The 23,050-nt window shown below is 40.2% G+C and overlaps 1 protein-coding gene across 6 annotated transcripts in view; it reads left to right on the top strand.

The window, feature by feature from the left end:
- LOC121853599 (synapsin-like) overlaps positions 1-23,050 on the top strand; it is a 70,056-nt gene that overhangs the window by 25,880 nt on the left and 21,126 nt on the right. For 2 of the 6 annotated variants that reach the window (XM_042347846.1, XM_042347845.1), the window contains exons 3-7: positions 1,542-1,664; positions 8,228-8,419; positions 11,976-12,224; positions 17,817-17,932; positions 18,913-19,062. In XM_042347846.1, coding sequence (XP_042203780.1) covers positions 1,563-1,664; positions 8,228-8,419; positions 11,976-12,224; positions 17,817-17,932; positions 18,913-19,062 — 809 coding nt within the window. In that variant the 5' untranslated portion in view covers positions 1,542-1,562. Of the gene's footprint in view, positions 1-1,541; positions 1,665-7,374; positions 7,396-8,227; positions 8,420-9,059; positions 9,075-11,975; positions 12,225-17,816; positions 17,933-18,912; positions 19,063-23,050 lie in introns of all 6 variants that reach the window. The other 4 variants (XM_042347847.1, XM_042347850.1, XM_042347849.1 and 1 more) reach the window with 4 other exon arrangements.

Genomic DNA, 23,050 nt, shown 5'->3' with positions numbered 1-23,050 from the left:
TGTATGGTACTAACTACACCTCTTTGGCATAAGCATTGCATGTCACTGTCCCAGATCTGAATCAAGGGTATTATATCATCTTTGAAACTGTCGGTCACTGCCGGTCACTGTCGGTCACTGTCGGTTACTGTCGGTCACTGCCGGTCACTGTCGGTCACTGCCGGTCACTGTCGGTCACTGTCGGTCACTGTCGGTCACTGCCGGTCACTGTCGGTCACTGTCGCAACTCAAAACACAGAACCAGGATAATGTGGAGTCTCTATGGTTCTTAAGTAAACATTTCCTTCCAGCTAATGAGGTTATGTAGGAACTAATCTGTCTCACTACTACACAAACAACAAACATGGCGGATAAAATGGCGACGAAATTAGCCTTGAGACTCTAACCTAACCTAACCTAACCTAACCTAATATCTCCAAGTTACGAGAAAAAAATAAACGTAAGAATCTTTAAAAATCATGGAATCAGATCAAAGAAAATATATGTCATAGCGGGTTTTCTCTCTCTCGTAAGGCATTGAGTTCGAGTCTCTGTACTATTTTGACGCCATTTTGGTACCCCATCATTGTTTACAAATTAATGGAAATGTATCTGACGAACCTCTCCAAAAATCCGGCTCCAAAAATCTAAAATCCGAATTCGATTTGTGTCTGTTTTTCCCCATAAATTAAAAAAAAAAAAAATTATTTTTCTATTGAGTATATCCCCGTTGTTTGTGAGCGTCGACCTGACCTGACCTGACCTGAGGTAAGTTATCGTGGCAGTAGAGGCGAGTCCATTATTTTTAGAGGGGGTGTAGACGTGTGTGTTCCTTCACCCTTAATGGCATATATAGACAACAATAATGATGCTGTTCTTTGTGTTCTTATAAATACTACTACTATTGATACTATCTACGACTACTACTACTACTACTACTACTACTACTACTAATAATAATAATAATAATAATAATAATAATAATACCAATAATGAATAAAATACAGAAAAATATCAAAAAATAAAATATTCGTATTAAAAATTACTACAAAAATTGGCACTAAAAGAGACACGAATTGGGGACAAAAATAGAAGAAAAAATTAAAAAATTGGCTGAAAATAATTTACCATAACCCAAAAATTACAAAATGGTGTTAAAATATTTTATAAAATTGTTAAAGTATATTTTTTTAAGGTTACTTTAAGTTTGTATTTTATAAGTGTAATGTATGTTGGTGTGGCCACTGTGTACAACCACCACTACTATTAACCACCACTATCAATTGTTATTACCACCACAATCACCAATACCCCACCTACCACCACCACTATCACCAATACCCCACCTACCACCACCACTACTATCAATATGACTGATACTATTTGCTTCTACCACCACTACTACCACCACCACCACCACTGCCAACCACAATTATCACTACCCTCACCACCACCACCACTACTACCACAACCACTATCACCAACCTCTCCACTAAGTATCTCTCACCGTAATGCCACCACCATCTTTTATCTCCCTATCTCTCCCATCAATTGTCTCACAGCCACGTTCTTCTTCTGATGGGATGGTCTTCCTTCCCACATACAGGTTCTCCTCTGGGGACCTGTCTGCTGAGTGCGAGGACGAAGAGATTGGACTCCGTAAACAAGAAGTTATTACCCAACAGGTAAGAGTCTTCACACCTGTTGTTTTTCCGTCTCTCCTGCCACCTGCTTGAGGCTAATGGTGTGGCCTGTGGTATTTGTATTGGGGGAAGGGTGTAGGAGGGGAGGTGGTGTTAGCTCAAAGATTCGTCCTGGTCTCGGATTCTCAGAGATTCATATAGGTTGATTCTTTGTCGTCGTGGTTGAGAATGGAAGGGCATGTGTGTTTACGTTGGGATTAAAGTGGTATTTCTATCCTATTTCGGCAACTGTTTGTGAGTCATGGGTTTAGGTGTATGCTTGGATGTGTTATCGTGTCCCTCGCTAAGGATGGTTTCACGAACGAGCCTCTGAGTTCTTAAGTTGAGCCCTTAAACACATCTAACTGCTGAGGTCGAGACTAAACGATGGTAGCCTAAATGGTATTGAAGTTGAAACTCCTGAACAAAAGTTATTTGATGTGTCCCTTTAATCCTCAGTTACGGGGGGAAATTTACGTAAAAATCTTTGAGAATTCGAGTCCAGGGTTTTAGAGTATTATGTTAAGTGCATTAGCAGTAAGTTCTCGCGAGTCTCTCAACCCCAGACATCTCTTGATAAAAATACACGAGTCAAAACGGCTTTGTTCACATTTATGTGGATGCTTCGCGCCAAAATTATCACATCTGATCCATTTTGGCGGGAACATGTAAAAGGTAAACAAATTTAGTTTTCCTCCCGCCATTTGAGATTGTTTTTTTTTTGTTTTTTTTAGTAATTCAGTGTATTAAGATGTTGTGAGCGCTCCGCGAGTGCTTACACAAGTCTAAACTTTACACATAAACATGATGGATGTCACCTAGGCCCGTCATTACCCTCCTCCACGTCCACACATACCTCTTGACGACACCAACGACTGTGGCAACAATATCCATCAATTCAGGACTTTCTTGAAATTTCCAAGTAATCGAGTCTCATTTTATCACAAGTCTTGAATTAATGAACAGATCAACATCAAATACTTTTAAAAATGTTGACTATGATGAAAATGTTCGATTTCTTTAGAGTAAAATTTCCGAAAGTATCTACAGTAGAACAGGCTTGAATTCCTCCTTACTATACATTACCACTGAAGACTCCATAAAGACACGTTGGTTTCGTCAGCTATTCTCCAACGCTGATAAATTTACTATCATATATCAACAAAGTTATCCCGTAGTGTGACAGATGATTGATACTCATTTGACAACGATAAAATAAATCAATAGAAGATTCACTTAGGCATACAGGATGTAATTAAATGAATAATGTTCTTCAATAACAAACCTCTATGGCTGTATACATCCCCATAACAGTATCTCTTACACTCCTCCTCCACCGTCGAGTTATTACTTCACAGGCCTTCACAGATCATAAGTTACCATCACAAAGGAAACTTCAATGTGACGTTTGTGTTTACATATGAATTCGTCTATACACTGTGTACCGGGAGGCAGAACTCTGGCTTACGTGATGGCATAACATCAGTACACGAAGCTTAAGGACTAACTGAATATTAAAGCTTTGGTATATAAGAGCTTCATTATGGAGGATTAAAAGCGTCAGATTCTTGGTATAAAAAATTCTGGTGTGGAATTTTAAAGCAGAATGACGGGTAAAGATTTATAATGATAGAATGATTAGTCGGGAGAATTTTTTATAGTCAACTTGTGAAGGTGTTTGTGGTGTCATATTCACCTTTAAATATTAATTAGTGTAATTATAAATGGTGTCCACTTAATGAGGATATTTTTGTTAGGTTGGAATGAGGAAATACGGCGAGATTGATCAGGTTTTGCAATGGTAATTATGTTAGGTTAGGTTAGGATAGGTTATGTTAGGTTAGGTTAGGTTAGGTTAGGTTAGGTTAGGTTAGGTTAGGATAGGTTATGCAATGTTGAATAGGTTTGGTAAGGATAGGTTAGGTTTTACAATGTTAATTTGGTTTTAGTCTGTTTAAATATCATTGGCTGATAAGTAAACTTGACATTGAGTAAAAATTAGCAAATTGAGTCAGAAATATTAATAGTGGTAAGTTCATTGTTATTTCTATAAGTCTGTTGTCTTTTGTAGATTTCATTTTACTCTACACAGTTTATAAGACATGGAGGATTTTCACTCCAGATTATGAAAAATAGGGGATTTTCACTCCAGATTACAAAAAAAATAGAGGATTTTCACTCCAGATTATAAAAAAATAGGGGATTTTCACTCCAGATTACAAAAAAATAGAGGATTTTCACTCCAGATTATGAAAAATAGAGGATTTTCACTCCAGATTAAAAAAAAATAGAGGATTTTCACTCCAGATTATAAAAAATAGAGGATTTTCACTCCAGATTATAAAAAATAGAGGATTTTCACTCCAGATTACAAAAAAATAGATGATTTTAACTCATAAAGTTCAAAATATTACGAAGATATAAAACACAGACTCGTTCATGAAAGTTCAGATAAAATAATGTCTACACTTTAGACCAACAAAACCACATCACATTAAAGCAAGTCTCAACAGTTATCACGTCATCACATGTCAGTCACTTTCTGGGGCTGAGTTTAACATGATAGGTCAGTGGATACCAGGAAGCCGTTGGACTCTAGCGGTAGACACCATCCTCTTTAACGGCGCAACACAGCACAGTAGTAGATATTACCATAAGGTCAGAGCTCTCTTGACCTAACCTAACCAAACCTAATCTAACCTTACCTAACCTAACTACGAGACTACAGTGATAATCTTGCTGTATGAGTGTCTGTCTGTCAAAGCGTTAATTAATAAAGTCATTAGGTAGATTATGTCGAGTCACCTGGTAGATTATGTCGAGTCACCTGGTAGATTATAAGAAGTCACCTGGTAAATAATAATTAAGTAGATTCAGCATTAGGAAAAAATACTCTAATTTATCGCTAATTTTTTTATTCACATGTTAAAAAAAATAAGTCAATCTTTGTCACGTCTTTATGGAACAGGAAAAAAACATTACATTAGGTATCGCTTAAGAGACATTGAAAATAATAACATTGAGAAGAAAATACTGAAACAAGATAGAATATTAACTGCCAATTGAATCCAACGTGAGTTCTGCCAACCTGACACACTGTGACGTCACTTTGTAAACACACCAACCAATGACGTCACTTTGTAAAAACACACCAAGTATGACATCACTTTGTAAACAGACCCAATATGACGTCATTTTGTAAACACACCAACTATGACGTCATTTTGTAAGCAAACCAACAATGACGTCACTTTGTAAACACACACCAACAATGACGTCATCTCTACCAACACGACGCGTACTAAATCCGGGTTCCATTCCGCTATACAACAAGACCTTATACGTTTCAGAATTTCAACAATAACTCTTAAAACTCCTCGCCAGATGGTCGATATATAGTTCACCTCAACTACAGTGATAAAAACTGTACTGTAATTCACAATCGTCTATGTAACGTAATTCGTCTTTAGTCTTCAGTTAACTACAAGTGTCTTACGTTATATAATTTCACTTGATGACTAGTTGTGAGACACGTTCAGATGGGAGGGGTGTGTGTGTGTGTGTATGTGTATGTGTGTGTGTGTGTGTATGTGTGTGTGTGTGTATGTGTGTGTGTGTGTGTATGTGTGTGTGTGTGTATGTGTGTGTGTGTGTGTATGTGTGTGTGTGTGTGTATGTGTGTGTGTGTGTGTGTGTATGTGTGTGTGTGTGTGTGTGTGTGTATGTGTATGTGTGTGTGTGTGTGTATGTGTGTGTGTGTGTATGTGTGTGTGTGTGTGTATGTCGTAATTAAGAAAAGTATGACGGTATGATTACAAAGGCCAAAGTAATTTATGTACCTGAGTTAAGTGCCATAATTACAAGGACTGGCTAGTATAAATATAAGATAGTCAGTTAGTTAGTTAGGTAGTTAGGTAGTTAGTTAGTACCTTGTCATCATTGGATAGTTAGTTAATTTGCAGTTATTGGAGTATTAGTTAGTGGAGAATGATCACTGGATAGTTAGTTAGTCTTTAATTATCTTACATATCTAGTTGTAAATATTTAAGATAGCATTAGGATAAAATTAGGGTCTTGTATAAGTTAAAAGTGAACGAAGAAAAATTAACTTTGTTGTTTTAAGTGAGTTATATAGCTTAATTTACAGGTTTACATTATTTACAAACGTAGGTAATAAGGTGCCAACCATGAAAGAGGACTTAAAAGCATCGTCTTGTCGGTTTCGATTCCATAAAGTGACCTGAATCCCAAATAAAATGTATAAACTTTACGTAGTCTATTGTTTTGAGTGTTTAATAAGCTATAGATGGCTGAACTGTACTAGAAAGAGGATCGGATTCTAAGTGTAAGGGATGCGAAAGGTTTAGAAAGTTTATAGGATCTGATCGTATACTGTCATCTATATTTTGTCGCGTATAGGAAACAAAATAACATCATGTCTGTAAGATAAAAATGAAAAACAATAATAATATCCACGTAAAAGCATAAAGAAAATAATATTAACTTATTTCCGTGATCAAATTCCAGAAATTTTGTGTTAATGTTAAAAATATGATACTTAAATTAACACTATATCATGTTAATGCACACAAAGTTATTTAATACCGAGATATGATAGTTTTAAGCCACAGACAAACGTAACAACACTCATTAAAGTAATTACATTAAGGAAATTGCAATGAAGGACGAAAAAATGATGAAAAAATGACGAAACAAGTAATTTATTGTCAGTTACTCTACCAGATCTTATCATACGTTACAGTGGGGTTGGATTCTCTAAGGCTGGATATTTCTTTACCTTATAGAAATCCCTTAATATATTGTGTTATTTTATGTACAGCGAGAAAGCTAAATTCTCTAGACTTAATCATAGTGAAAATATCTTTGACTCATAGCTGGATGGTAACTCTAAGATCCTAAAGCTATAATATAAGAAACTATGACTACTACCTTAAGTGTAATGGTAAAAGCTAACTTAAAAGTCTAGTCATAGTGAAAACGTTATATTTAATTATGGTTATAAAAGCTATATTTAAGTATGCTGAAAAAGCTACACTTCAGTATGATAAATAGGATAATTTTACAGTATTATTACAACAAAAGTTTAGCTGTGTAGTCTAAAGTATGGTGGATAAAAGCTAAGTTTAAGATTACTTGTGAAAAAGCTAACTCTACAGTCTGGATATCACGAGGAGCTTATTTTAGGTATAATGAAAGCTAATTTTTCAGTCTAATGATATTAAAGAAGCTAAATTTGAAAGTCTTATGTGCAATAAAAAATAGATTTAAATTACAGTGAGAAAATTAGCTTTAAAATCTAAGTACAGTGTCCAGCTAACTATAAAGTGAAAATACAGGAAAGGAAAGCTAGATTTAATATAATGTAAATTAATTATATAATATAAGAATAGTAAATAAACTAACTTTAAAAATCTAAACTTCAGTAAAAAAATTCAATTAGTGAGAAATTAACTTTATAAACTTACTACAGTGAAAAATTAACTTTATAAACTAACTACAGTGAAAAATTAACTTGACAATCTAAACTTCAGTGAAAAATTAACTTGACAATCTAAACTTCAGTGAAAAATTAACTTGACAATCTAACTTCAGTGAAAAAAAAACTAACATTAAAATCTAAATCTAGTGAAAAATCTAATGTACGTGTTGTGGTGGTGGTGGTGGTCACTAAACCCAGTTATTACCCCTAAAGCCGGACGATACCAGAGACGAGGTAAATCACAATCACGGCCTCAGAGCCTCCGTTTGGCAGTTCTCTCTTCCCTCTAGTGTTTTCCCGCGAGAGGCTCTTGAGTACCATCAGCCTCATCCCATCCTATCCCATCCCATCCTATCCCATTCCATCCTATCCCATACCATCCCCGCCAGCAGCTATACAAGAAGAACCTTAACCCTTGACCGTCCCATCCATCCTATCCCCGCCAACAGCTACAAGAAGAACCTTAAGCTATGAGTACCTCAGCTAGGAGTCACCCCTCAAGCAGCTGGGGTACCTCAGCTAGGAGTCACCTCTCAAGCAGCTGGGGTACCTCAGCTAGGAGTCACCTCTCAAGCAGCTGGGGTACCTCAGCTAGGAGTCACCTCTCAAGCAGCTGGGGTACCTCAGCTAGGAGTCACCTCTCAAGCAGCTGGGGTACTCTTGTGGGTTTTGGAGGCGTCGGAGGTGATGGTATTCAAGAACCCTCGCTGTCTTGTATAAGCTTGGAATGTGCAGTTATGCTCAAATGTTCTTCCCTTCAGTATACAGTCCTGCATTGCGTACAGTTCCTGGTCCTCCGGGTGTTCATAATTTTCAAGCCCTATTTCTTTTTCCATCTGAACTCTATTTTTCCGCCCTCGAATGACACTGCCAATGGTTGAGTTTTTACTTCCCCCCCGCGGGTGAATCTTTGATGGGGGGGAGGGAGACCTGCCTCACCTGCTAGTCTTGTTCCAGCTGTCTCACATGACGCTGTTGCTATAATCGCTCTCTTTTGTTTTCCCTCTCCTTCATTGCCTGCTCTTTTCTCTTCTTCCTCTTCTGCCTTTCCTCCTCCTACCGTAAGGCTGAGAGACAGCAAGCGTCGCCCGGGGCACCCCAGTCCCGCAGGCCGTCTCAGAGTCAGTCACTGGACCATTCTCAGGGCCAGATTCAGGGCCCAGATCAGGGCCAGCCTCAGGGCCAGCCTCAGGGCCAGCCTCAGGCCCAAGTGTCTCAGGGCCAAGCTAAAGCTCAGCCCAAGGCCCAGCCTCAGCAGGTAACACTCAGGAAGCTTTACCTGATGCATGACGTAGTTAGCTGATGACGGTACCGCCTGTGAAACCCAGCATAGCCCTGACCAATACTGACCCGTCTGAGATAGTTAGCTAGCTGGCAAACTGCCCCTTTTGTATAGAGATCTGGTGAAGACAAAACTGTATAGCACGACCACCATGGTAAGTCTCTCTGGCTTTGAATAGATGCGATAGATGGTACATTGCTGGTGAATGCTCATCTAGAAGGGACCTCTCTTATTTTTATACCACCCCGGTGAGGGCAAGCATGACAGCCAGTGCACCAAGACACCTTCAAGATATGTAATGGAAAGTTCTCTGCAGACCAATACTTTTGAACTTCCGCTCTTCTTCTTATACCTCAACTCCTTTTCTTGCTTCCTTTGATTCTTAGGAATGAGCAAAAAAAAAAATACAGTCTTTAAATTTTCATAGTTTAATCTACATATTTATATCCGACAGCTTTAGTCTCTTCCACCAACATGTACTTAAAAACAAAAAAATCTTTGTGTGTCTCTGGCATAAACCTGTGACCATTTCTGCTAACCATATCACTGTCTTTTTGATGATTTAAAGCCAAGAACTAATTGTGTTTTCCTTTTATTTCTTTTCGTCGTCTCTCAGGCGAGGCTTAAGCAGGTATTTGTTTGTGTGGAGTAGCTGGAGTCCGGAGCGTTCTCGTGGTGCTCAGTATGCTGTTCGTGTAGATCCCCTCTGACGTCACGCCTCCACCTGCACCCCCCCGTGACGTCAAAATTATGCAAATTCTTGGGTCAATGAGACAGAAATACTTCCCTTCATATTCTGTTTTGATTCTGTCTATCAAACATTCTACGGTTCAGATATTAAATGCATTACCCATTCATTCTCTTATCAAAATCACTGTTTTTGCTTTGCCTGACTCATCTTTGAGTTCTAATTGGTTGAAAGGCCTCTTTGGACATCGCCCAACTAACCAATCACGAAAACGGAGTCATATAAGCAACCACAACGTCATTCCCACCAGCCTAATGGTGGAAAATTCCATATGGTTGATAATCTCGTACAGAAAGACCCAACTATCGAGACAGTTCATCGAGCGTGTATAGCACTTTGTTGTCTCGAGTCATCCCAACCTACTGGGTACCACGATAATGCTAGTTTCTTAGAGAGATTTTTTTAACCCACACTTTACGACCCCACCAGTCTCTATCTACACCGGACACAGAGCCATATTGGGCATAGAGCCATAGTGTACACAGAACCATAATGTACACAGAGCCATAGTGTACACAGAGCCACAGTAGGTACAAGAGTTTAATTGTATCAATAAATATATTTAATAGGGTTTTATGTCCTTGTTAATTGATATTTTTTTTAGGTAGGAAGAAATTTGTCCTTGTAAGATGAAGTTTAGTTTAGTTTTTTATTATTATTTTATTATTTATTATTATTGCTATTATTGTTATTATTATTATTGTTGTTGTTGTTGTTGTTGTTGTTGTATTCATCCCACACAATGGATGTTTCACCATCAGTTTACTCCTTCAGTTTCATGCCGTGGTGGAGCTTGTGGTCGGTAGCTGGGGGGATATGTCTCTCGCATGTGTGGAGTCGTTCAATACAAGCAGGCGGGGATCATGCAACCTTGTCATGGATTATCTTTACGTCTCGGCAGCTTGGCATAAATTTTCTCTAACTCTTTCCCTTTCTGTAGTGACATTTTCTTCCTCTACTTTAAAATTCTTCTGATTATTTATTGTCCATGTGTTTCTTATAGGACTGATTTGGTCGAGTCATTTGGTCCCATTTAGGGTGGTGGTATTTTTTAGGGGGGTTTTGTTTATCATTTTTTTTCCGGGTTGTGAAATTAAATATCTTTTTTACATAACCTTTCACCCAGATCTAATATATTTCTTATATAATTTTTTCTTGTTGTGAAATATTTTATAGATTTTTAAAACATCTCTGTCTTAACTTTTCCCAAAAAATTTTACTCGTTCAACTTGGTTTATCTAAATCGAAGTCTTATTTCAGTTTGGGTTTCAGGTTGTCAGCTTAAGTCACATTAAGAAGAGTTTTCGTGTTTCAGTCTTCATATTTTCCTTTTTTTTTTTTTTGGTTTCTTAAGTTTGACAGAATTTTAGAGTTTTTTCTTTATTAATGAATAGATTAGATTTTTATTATGGTTCTGATTTAATAGTGGATGATATTGAGATAGCTAATTATTATAGGTGTTTATTAATGTATGATACTGACTTAGCTAATTATTATAGCTACTTAACGATGGGTAATAATGAGTTAGTTCTTATAGATATCGACAGATGTGGTGGCTTGGCTCCGGTGTGGTAAAGACTGGTAATCTGTGGTAGTAATTAGTGAGGCTACCTTGCTGCCCTGTACCACACTTAGCCCCACCCACTCCCACCCTCACCACACATACCCCACCCACTCCCACCCACACTTACTCCCACCCAAGCATAATTATTGTTTTCCTTCCCACACCAACATACAACCACCCCAGCACACACCTGCCCTAACACACACACACACCTGTCCCACAACACACACACACATGTCCTAACGCACAACTATCCCACCACACACCTGTCCAAGCACACACCTGTCCTAGCACACAACTACCCCAGCACACATCTGCTTTAGCACACCTGTCTTATCACTTACCTGTCCTAGCACACATCTGCCTCAGCACACACACACACACCTGCTTTGGCACACACCTGTCCTAGTGCACAATTGTTTTAGAACATACCTTACCTACCTTCACATCTGCCTCAGTTAATGTTAGTTCACTCACACCTGCATGACCATCTCCTGAACCTACTACTACTACTACTACTACTACTACTACTACTACTACTACTATCTCTAACCACCTAATAGCATGCTTGTTCCCCGCGTCCCTTGCCCTTTAAAACACCCGGCTTCCCAACCCCTCCCCCCCTTGCATGATATTTTAGTTTAGTTTAAGTAATTTGATAAGTTAATGAGTTAAAACTAATTTCCATTGAAAGCTTATTTTCCACTTCTTCTCATGACGATCTTTTTGGTTTTTAATTTGGAAATATTTTGACTCCTCACCTTCTCGTATTAATTAAGAAAAGGTAAATTATGTGTTGTTCTTTACCTCTCCCCCCAAAAAAATTTACATGATCCACGACACATTAACATGATGATGAAGAAAATAAGCTTGATATTTAACCCCTTCCAAAAAAAAATATATAGATATATTTAAATACAATGATAACTATTTCACCTCCAAAAATATATATACACAGATGATTTCAATTAGCCTTCCAAAAAATAAGATAGATACATTATATACATGAATAAATTTAAGTACTGCAAAAATACAAAACAAAACAAAAAAATTAATAAAAAAATCTTTAAAAAAAAAATTGGTTTAATATGTAGCGGAAGGAAGGACAACCGGGCCTCTCAGATGAGGGGCGTCCTCCTCCTCTTTCCTCACCATATATACACTAAACTGGCGTCTTTCTCGGTCTCTCCCTCCCCTACCACCTCACCGTGGTTCCTCAGGTGAGTAGCAACAGCAGCAGCGTCGCGGGCGGGGGCGGCGGGGGAGGCAGTACCACCCAGTATGCCAGCACAGACACTACTACGCCAGCCGCCCCCAGCACCGCCCCCAGCACCGCCCCCAGCACCGGCGGGGGTGGAGGTAGCGGTGGCGGCAGCACTGGAGGCTTCAGTCTTAACTTCTCCAGGCCGGGGTCCAGGACCACCTCGGCTCCTTCCTCCCCCTCCAAGACCAGGGAGAGCTTCCTGCAGGTGAGGGAGAGAGAGTGAGAGCTTCCTGCAGGTTAGGGAGAGAGAGTGAGAGCTTCCTGCAGGTGAGGGAGAGAGAGTGAGAGCTTCCTGCTGGTGAGGGAGAGAGAGTGAGAGCTTCCTGCAGGTGAGGGAGAGAGAGTGAGAGCTTCCTGCAGGTGAGGGAGAGAGAGAGCTTCCTGCTCGTGGGTGAGAGAGAGTGAGAGCTTCCTGCACGTGGGTGAGAGAGAGTGAGAGCTTCCTGCAGTGGGTGAGAGAGAGCTTCCTGCTCGTGGGTGAGAGAGAGAGAGCTTCCTGAGAGAGAGTGAGCTTCCTGCACGTGGGTGAGAGAGAGTGAGAGCTTCTGCAGGTGAGGGAGAGAGAGTGAGTTTCCTGCACGTGGGTGAGAGAGAGTGAGCTTCCTGCAGGTGAGAGAGAGAGTGAGAGTTTCCTAAGTGAATGAGAAGAGAGGGGGGGGGGAGAGCTTCCTTCAGATGAGAGAAAGTAAGAAAGAAAATGTGAAAAAGTGAAAGAAAATTCATAATTGAATAAAAGAAAGATTTGGAGGTGTGTATATGAGTGAAAGTAAAAAAAAAGGAGAAAAAGACAAAATATTTGATCATGCTAAGAGAGAGAACCTAATCATCAACCGTCTCTAGCTAATTACCACCTTGTATTTAGCTAATCACCCCATCTCTAACTAATCACCACTGACCTTCATGCTATCATCTCCCGACCATAACTAAATTAATAACTGTCTTAGCTAATTAGTATCTTCTTTTAATGGCTTATCTCACTTCACTGCTAATTATATACTGTCCTTTGGGGGGCTGCCACAATTGACCTCTTAATTACCAGCAGTGTGAAAAGTTCTGTGGAGTTTTAAAGTCAGGGAACCATTTTCGGCCCAAGTGTCTCGGCTAATGTTAACGTGAATGGTGGTTAGCTGTGGGTGGTAGTGGTGGTGGTGGTAGTGGTGGTAGTGGTGGTGGTGATGGTGATGGTGGTGATGGTAAGTGGTACTATCACCATCATCCACCATGACCCACCATCACCACCACCTACCACCACAATCACCACCTACCCACAATCTACACCCACCCTCACCACCCACCACCACCACCTATCATCACTACCATCACCTACCATCACCACAATTTTCCCGTTCTCCCTTATCGCCCTCCGTGGCAGTTATCCGGGGTTTTATCGTCATTATCGCTATCACCCGTGCCGATAAAGAGTCTTTACGGTTCCCTGGTGAGTCTTACACCACAGGAGTCAATTACGTGGATGAAACAAAAACCTTCAAGTGACCAATGGACACTGTGACGTCATCTATGGACACTGTGACGTCATCTATGGACTCTGTGACTTCATCTATGGACTCTGTGAGAGGTCTAAGGGGATGGTTGTGCACTAGCCCCTGTAAATAAGTAAATAAGTATGTGTGTATGAACGTATATAAGTCAGTCAGTCAGTCAGTATGTATGTAAGTAAATAAATAAGTCAGTAAGTAAAAAAGTAAATATATTACTAAATGAATGAATAAAAATAAAATAAAATCCGACAGAAAAAAAATCGCCAATAAAAATCTCATGAATAAAAAAATCCCTGAGAAAAGAAAATTCATAAATAACAAATTACCCAAAAACAGAGAAGCAGCCGGGATAGTGATTAATAAAGGCTCAATAAACCACAACAAGTCTTGAATAAATAACAGTGTGCTTCTATGTCCACCTGGAAGAGACGATCGATATTATGGCTGCTCTGGATGTTCCCGGGAGCCATAAGAGGGTTGGGTTTTTATACAACGCCTCAAGAAAAACTTTTGGAAGCCTTGGGACACACTTTGGAAGCCTTGGGATACATTTGGAAGCCTTGGGACACCTTCAGAAGCCTTGAAACGTCTTTGAAAGACTTGGGAAACATTTGGAAGCCTTGGGACACACTTTGGAAGCCTTGGGATACATTCAGAAGCCTTGGAACGCCTTTGGAAGTCTTGGGATACATTTGGAAGCCTTGGAACGCCTTTGGAAGCCTTGGGATACATTTGGAAGCCTTGGAACGCCTTTGGAAGTCTTGGGATACATTTGCAAGCCTTGGGATACATTTGGAAGCCTTGGAACGCATTTGGAAGACTTGGGAAACATTTGGAAGCCTTGGAACGCCTTTGGAAGACTTAGGACTCATTAGGAACTCATGGGATACATTTGGAAGCCTTGGAACATATTTGGAAGCCTTGGGATACATTTAGAAGCTTTGCAACACATTTGAGGGCGTTGGAACACCTTTGGAAGCCTTGGAACACCCGTGGAAGACAGTTGAAGGACCCAGAACATTTTTGGAAGACAGATGAAGAACATGGAGTACCTTTGGGGAGACCTGGAACGCCATTGGAAGACATATGAGGAACTTGAAACACTTCTGGAAAACCTGGAATATCACTGGAAGACATCTGAATGACCTGGAACACTTTTGGAAAACTGGAATTCTATTGGAAGACTTCTGAAGGGTGTAGAACACTTCTTACAGATCTAAAATTGTATTGGAACACGTCTAATTGACTTGAACCTGACTGGAGTACTTTTGAGAGATGAAACTCCCAAGTGGAAGAACTCTGTAAACACTTCAACACTCACTGGAACGATACTGAATGGGAATTATCCACATTAACAAATAAGGGGTTGATTTATGTTGGTGGACAAACACAGACGGTAAGACTTCAGCTCCAGCCTGTGTTGGCCCGCAATCATAAACCAATACTGAATGTCTGGAAACCTATTGGATTACCTTTACAAGACCAGGAACCTCTTTAGGACACTTTTGAAAGGTGTCTAACCCTGTAGAAGATCTTAGAGAATCCGGAACCACTCTGAAAGCCTTGGCACTTTACTGTAGCACCTCATAAAGGGTTTAAAAGTCCACAGGAATGTAGGAATGCATGAATTCAGCTGGAAACTCATGGGAAAACAATAAAACATCTGGAACGATAATGGATTGAAAGAAACCAGTTGGTGGATAGTGTTTATGTATATGCGTGTGAGCTCAAGTGAGTCCTCTTGTGGCGTGAATGAGTGTGTGCTCGAGTGCTGCTCTCTGGTGGTGTAAATGAGAGTTGGTTTTTAGTTGCTTGTCTGAGTGGTTGGATATAGATGACGTGGCGTGAGGTTTCCTGTTCGCGTGTTACCCTGTATTGGTAGTTGGTATCCCGCTGCCATACTGTACAGACCCCTCATATAAATACACCTGTCAAGCCTGTGTTTCCTTGAGCCAGCAACTCCAAGCAACATTAGAACACTGGAACGAATATGGGAATGCAAGAAACAAGCTGGAGGACTCATTGGAATTCAAGAAGAACTTCAGAACACTCCTGGTACAACAACAACAAGTAATAAAACCTGTGGAATACCCATGAAAAACAACAGAAAATATACAATCAATGCCTGGAAGACGTATGAGTAAAACAGAACATAAAGACACTCTTGGAACACATCTGTATCATTCCTGGAACATCTGTAACATCTTCTGTACAACACCAGAATGCGGAGAAAAAAAAAGGGAAAAGGACTCCAACACGAAAAAACAAAAACTTCTGGAACGACCATAAAACTTTAGATTAATCCTGGAAGACCTTTGGGACACTTACAAAAGACCTCTGGAAACTGTAACACCACAAGCTCTTCTTCAGTAGAGGGATGACTTGGCTGCGTTACGTTGACGACATGATCATTGCCATACAGTGCAAGAGAAGATACAATTCACCACAAGAAGAAGTCGGTGGACAGCTTCCGTCTTTGGTCACCTTCACCATAAAAACGGAGGATGGACCATGATATCCAGTACACAAAATGTCAACAAATAAGGTTGAATTCATACTTCACCTGTCAGCCCACAGCGACCGAACGAAGGCAGGTGAGATATTTGTTTTATTTTTTGTTTTTTTCTTTCGCGCGTTTTTTAAGGATTTTCAACAATAATTTAATACTCACTCCTCTGAGGAAGACTTTAAGATGGAAACACGAGCCAAGAGTAAAATTCCCAGTGGCTGTTTGTGTTTCCTTTGTTACCACACTGCCATCCATGTCTAATACACCTAAGACACTTCCTGAAAAATCTGTGAAAGACATTTAAAATACTTACAAAGATCTCAGTAAACTAGAACATCTTCAGAATATCACTGGAACACTAATAACAGCTGTCAGAACATCTACGGAACACTAGAAACTATTCTGGAACCTTAAGGAACTTGTTGATCACCTCTTCCAAGACCAGCGAGAGACAATTCCATAACCCCCCCCCCTGTCCCCCCACCCCGACCCCCCACCCCAAACCCCCCACCACCGACCCAACCCCATACCAAGCCGCCAGAGACCCAGATGGCTATGTCAACAACTTCTTGAATATTTTATCATTTCCAGGATGGCCTCAGGCTACGTGTGGGGACTTTCCAGGTATAAACCCATTGTGAAATCCACAGGGCGTCCTTATTCAATGTTGTAGTGAGAGGGAGAGGCGGAGGAGAGGGGGGGAAGATAAAACAATAGAGAGGGAGAAACGGGTAAGACAACAACCAGAGGAAAGTTCACTGTTTTATAGCTGTCAACATACATTTAAACTCTCCACACACACACACACACATGGTTGAATTTCCATCAAAATTCAGCTCGGCTCACAACCTTCCAGCCCTTTCACACGCAGTCAACCAATCGCGTTGATTTAACTAGCGAGGGCACTTTGGTAACTCACCAGCCCGCAGTAATGAACCAATCACAAACTTGATAGCATGAGTCCCAGGAAGTCATTTGTTCATTCCAACATCCATAGTTGTTTCAGCTAACTCGCCAGACCGCAATAATGAACCAATCAAAGCAGTGATGGTATCAATCTTAGGGATGCCATTGGCTTATTCCAGCATTCCTAAATATTTTCCTCTGCTTCACGGAATGTTGATTTAGGGTGAGGTGAGATGTGAAAGAATTAGGACTATCAGCTTTATCTCTCGTTCCTTATGGCTCTGTATTACACCGTATTAATGTAAATGTACGTACATGAGCTTACGTGTGTGTGTGTGTGTGCTTCCATTTTCTGTGTGCGTACATGTGGTTATTTCTGTGTGTATGCATGAGTATAGATGTGTGTGTGTGTGTGTGTATTAAAAGGATTATACTATACATATAATCTGTGTACCTCTATTAAGTGAACGTATCTAGTTATGGTAAAGAGTCCCAGCTTAATCTTGATGTTATATATGTGTTTCAGCTTAACGATCAACCAGTTAGCTACGTTCATATATCTTCAATTATTAGGAATAGCCATCGTACGAAACGTTATGGAATTCGACCTAACACCTTGACACATTAACAGTAATATGACCAATTACCTGGTCCCGGGGGTCATGAACTCACTGCCGTTGTTGTTGTTGTTGTTTGTTCTATATGTTGTTTTGTTCTTTATCTCATTGCCCGTTATTATCTGTTTATTTCTCTGTCTCTCTTTTATCCCGTAGCCTTGTATCTCTCTTATCTTCTCATCCACCTCTCTCTCTCTCTCTCTCTCTCTCTCTCTCTCTCTCTCTCTCTCTCACCTCATAAGTCATCCATGACCTTTTTCCCTCAGCGTGTGTCATCGTTAACGGGGGCAGTACGAAGCGAGGTCACAGGACAGGCCAGGCCCGCATACAACAAGGATCGCTGCTTCACCCTACTCGTTATAGATGACCAGAACACTGATTGGTGAGTAACCTTTGACCTTAACCTGACCTATTCATACTAGGGTCATGATTGGTGGGTGAACTTTGACCCTTCTTGACCTTGACCTAACTTATCTCCAGGGTCATGATTGGTGGGTGAACTTTGACCCTTCTTGACCTTGACCCAACTTATCTCCAGGGTCATGATTGGTGGGTGAACTTTGACCCTTCTTGACCTTGACCTTACTTATCTCCAGGAGTCATAATTAGTGAGTGAACTTGACACGGACTTGACCTCGAAACAGAGTTAAGAATGTCGAATACCATATGACCTTTGAACTAGCTGACCTTGACCTGACGTAATGCCAGGTGACAGGAACAAATGTAGGTAGTATGTCTTCCGCTTCCTGGGTGAGAGGATTTAAAGGGATGACTTTGAGAGAGAGAGAGAGAGAGAGAGAGAGAGAGAGAGAGAGAGAGAGAGAGAGAGAGAGAGAGAGAGAGGCTGACAGACGGAGGGAGAAAAACAAAAAAGAGGAGAGAGAGATAGAGTAAGAGACAGAGGAAAAGCGACAGAGAGATAAGGAAAGAATGGAAGAGAGACAAAATGATGATGGGTAGATGTAGAGAAAGAGAGAGATATAGTGAGGAAGAGAAACTAAGAGGAAAATATAGATATAAGTGAAACACGAAGTGAGAGAGAGTGTGAGGTGTAGATATAAAGAAAGACAGACAAAGAATAAGGGAGAAGCCGACGAAATGACACAGAGAGAGATGAGGAAAGAGTGAGAGGGAGAGACAAAGAGCGAGAGACAAAGAGAAATGTTGTGTTTATAGTTAGGCGTGAGGAAAGATAAAATACACACACACACACACACACACACACACCTTACCCACACATACACCTTACCCACACACACACCTTACCCACACACCTTACCCACACACACACACACATCTTCCTTACCTTACCCACACTGCCCTGACCTTCTGATCTCAATTAACCCTTTCCATTTCTGACAGGTCAAAGTACTTCCGAGGCAAAAGAATCCATGGCGACTGGGACATCCGGGTGGAACAGGCGGAGTTTCGGGAGCTCAGCGTCACGGCGTCTTCTGAAGGGGGCGTCAACGTTTCCATGGTCGTCTTCAGGAATGGTGCCAAAGTCGTCAGGTAGGTGATAGGGAGGAAGGGGGATGAGTGTTGGAGTACTAGGGAGGAAGGGGGATGAGTTTTGGAGTACTAGGGAGGAAGAGGGATGAGTTTTGGAGTACTAGGGAGGAAGGGGGATGAGTTTTGGAGTACTAGGGAGGAAGGGGGATGAGTTTTGGAGTACTAGGGAGGAAGGGTGATGAGTTTTGGAGTACTAGGGAGGAAGGGGGATGAGTTTTGGAGTACTAGGGCGGAAGAGAATGAGTTTTGGAGTACTAGGGAGGAAGAGGGATGAGTTTTGGAGTACTAGGGAGGAAGGGGATGAGTTTTGGAGTACTAAGGCGGAAAGAGATGAGTTTTGGAGTACTAGGGAGGAAGGTGATGAGTTTTGGGAGTACTAGGGCGGAAGAGGATGAGTTTTTGAGTACTAGGGAGGAAGAGGATGAGTTTTGGAGTACTGAGTGAGGAGTTTTTGGAGTACTAGGGAGGAAGGGTGATGAGTTTTTGGAGTACTAGAGGATGAGTTTTGGAGTGACTAGGGAGGAAGAGGGATGAGTTTTGGAGTACTAGGGAGGAAGGGGGATGAGTTTTGGAGTACTAGGGAGGAAGAGGGATGAGTTTTGGAGTACTAGGGAGGAAGAGGGATGAGTTTTGGAGTACTAGGGAGGAAGAGAGATGAGTTTTGGAGTACTAGGGAGGAAGAGGGATGAGTTTTGGAGTACTAGGGCGGAAGAGGCGTTGCAAAACAGGATACCAAGCCAGCGGAGGATAGGATATCCTTTAAAGATATATCCCAAAGCCTTCTGAAGGAGAGGGCATCAACTTACCCATGATGACTTTCAATACTCCTACAGGAATGACGCCAAACTGACACTACTGCATAAAATATATTAGTAATGTTGAATATCCGGGAGAAAAAGGAAAAGTGGCATTATGGGTAGAGTATTACAGATCATGAAGGTCCTCTAGGAGTCAACTTCGTCATGGTCGCATCCAAGGAACAATGCCTAAGTCCTTAAGGAGCTTTCAGGGGGATGAAGTAGGAGTCGTGTTGAAGGGGGACGCATTGGAGGACACACAGAAGGATTTTAGGAAAGGTCATATAGTCATCAGATGCAAGTGTGTGTGTGTGTGTGTGTACGTGTGTGTGTACAGTCGTCAGGGAGATGGTAGGTAGTAGAGCCTCGCTAGGATGGGAAATAAAGGCTCGAACACACACACACACGGACACACACACACACACACACACACACACACACACACACACAAGGGACGCCACATGTTACCAGCCAAGAGGAAATTTTTCACCTCGTTTTGGCCTCAGAAACTTGTCCCACATTTTACGTTCCCAGTGAACAGGATTAAGTCTTATTTTGTTCTTATTTATTCTCGTGAATTTAATAACAACACTACACACGGTTCAGATGGATATACAAGTACAGGTACAGGTGTAGGTATAAGGACAGGTACAGGATACAAGTATAATTACAGGTACATAAACAAAAATTTAAGGTACCGTTTAGAAATACAGGTAAATATACATGAATAAGGAAATACTAAGCTTATAGCAACATATAGAAGGTATATATAAACTATTACATCCGGAGAGAGTTCAGAACGATTTTGGGACTCAATAAACAGAGAGAGAGAGCGAGCCTGACTAAAGACACAAACCATTTTACAAATCCCACTGGTAACAATTTCTGCAATACCATATATGTTTTCAATACCTTCCTATACATATATTAATAATGTATCTATTGATCTATATAAATTCCTCTATCTATCTGGTTTATTTATGTTTATTTTGTGGTTTATTAATATGTTTTATTTGGTGTTTTAGGTTCTAGGTAAGTTGTTTGTGAAGGGATTCTTGGCGTAGTATTTTTCTCATGGAGGGAGCGTGTTGTTGTGGGTCGGTTATTACACGATATCTGTCACTTAGGAGATGGTGTGTTAGTGTTTTGTTGTATTAGAGAGATGTAGTAGGAGAGAGAACTGGAAGGGGTTAGAGAGAAGGGAGAGGTGGAGAGAGGAAGTAAGAGAGAGAGAGAGAGAGAGGGAGGATGAGAGAGGAAGAGGAGAGAGAATGGGAGGGGGTAGAGAGATGAATTAAGAGAGAGAGAGGGAGAAAGCAAGAAGAAAACGGGAGAAAGACAGGATTTAGGAAGAGGAAGTGAATGGAAAAGGAAGGAGGAAGTAAGAGAGAGAATGGGAAAAAGAATGAAGAAGAGAGACAGGGAAGGAGATAGAATGAGAGAGAGAGAGAGGGGGGTGAATGGGAAGGAAATTAGTTTAAGACAGAAATAAAGAAAGACGACTCACATTCACAAAGTAAAATACAGATTGATGGGACAGATAGAAAGATTGAGAGTCAATTCAATGACACGTATTAAAGCCATAGCTCAGAGGAATAAGAGAGTTACCCTTCAGACAGATGAGGTTTTCTCTTACTTAAGGGAGCCAGTTCTGTATTGTTTTGACTGAAAGGAGACAAATGCTGTGTTGTTTTGACTTCAGGGAGGCAATTTTATGTTGTTTTGACTTCAGGGAGGCAATTTTACGTTGTTTTGACTTCAGGGAGGCAATTTTATGTTGTTTTGACTTCAGGGAGACCATTTTACATTGTTTTGACTTCAGGGAGACAGGTCTGCATTGTTGTGACTTCAGACTGAGTCATTCATACACGTAAGACGAACGTAACTAGACACCATGTTCGGGTCATTTCCTTTTTAATGAGAACAGTTATTTTTTAACGTCAGGTTTAACGAGGTTGAAATTTGATGGTACTCTCTCTCTCTCTCTCTCTCCTCCTCCTCCTCCACTTCTTCTTCTTCTTCTTCTTTCTCCCTTCCTCCATTCTCTTTCTCTCCCTCTCTCTCAAAACAAAACTTTTTTAATATAGAGTTGTAATGTTTTTCTTTAACATATAATATCCAGAACCATAAAGGGAAAACCCCTACTTACACCTTCAGCTGAACCCTTGAGCATAGGGAGGGAAGGTAAGGGGTATTATATAAGGAAAAGTCTGAGAATAGGGAGTCACAATAGGGGAACTGTGAAAATAGGGTATGATTATAGGAAATTTCTAATAGTGAGTATAATGGAAAGTGAAAATAAGAATGGTATTTATAATGGGGTTAAAAAATAAGGAAGTTGTTTTTGATGAGGATTGAAAATAAGGTAGATAGTTATAATGTTAAGTGAAAATAAGTTGTTCATTTATGTGAATGAAAATAAACTAGTATTTATTAAGGGGAGTGATAATAAGATAGCAGAAACTTCAACATTAAGCAGATGTATTTGGCAGAAATTTACCCGAGGCTTCCGACACACTACCATTAGATCTCCTTTCTCTCCTGTTTCTATTATTCGGTCAATTCGTCCGTCCAAAGTTTAAATAAACATCAGTGTCCACACGATAACTTTCCCCAGACTTAATGGATTGACTTCAAACTTGGTGTGAAAGTGTATCATGATAGGATTTTATTTGGTAATTCTTGGTGATTGGCTAGCTTAAGTGATAATAAAGTTAGATATATTTAGGCACGACATAAATAGTTTGGTTCCGTAGTTTACCATAGACTCAAGGGATTGACTTCAAACTTGGTGTGAGGATGTACCTTGACTGCTTCTTGCTCCATACTTATAATCATCCTAGTACCCAATATAATTTCATAGTTACAGTCTTTACATTAGATACTTTACGATTGACATATTATATGCTTAATATCTTAACTAAAGGAATTTATTTCAATCGTGGTCGGAAAATGTATCATGACTGGTTCCTTCTCATAATTGCTGGATGTTTAACTAGCACAAATAATATTAAAATTATAGCCATTTATGATTGGGGTTAATTTCACAGGTTTCCATTTTTAAATCAGATAACGAATTTCGATAAAACCTCAATGAGTGAAAATAATGATATATAACCAAAAGAATTATTATAGGTAGTAGCATTATAGAGTCATATAGTCTTATTAGTATTAGTTAGAGGGCTTGGGAG

Source organism: Homarus americanus, unplaced genomic scaffold (assembly GCF_018991925.1).
Source record: "Homarus americanus isolate GMGI-L3 unplaced genomic scaffold, GMGI_Hamer_2.0 scaffold4896, whole genome shotgun sequence".
NCBI classification, from domain to species: Eukaryota; Metazoa; Arthropoda; class Malacostraca; order Decapoda; family Nephropidae; genus Homarus; species Homarus americanus.
This window is presented reverse-complemented; position numbering and strand designations above follow the sequence as displayed.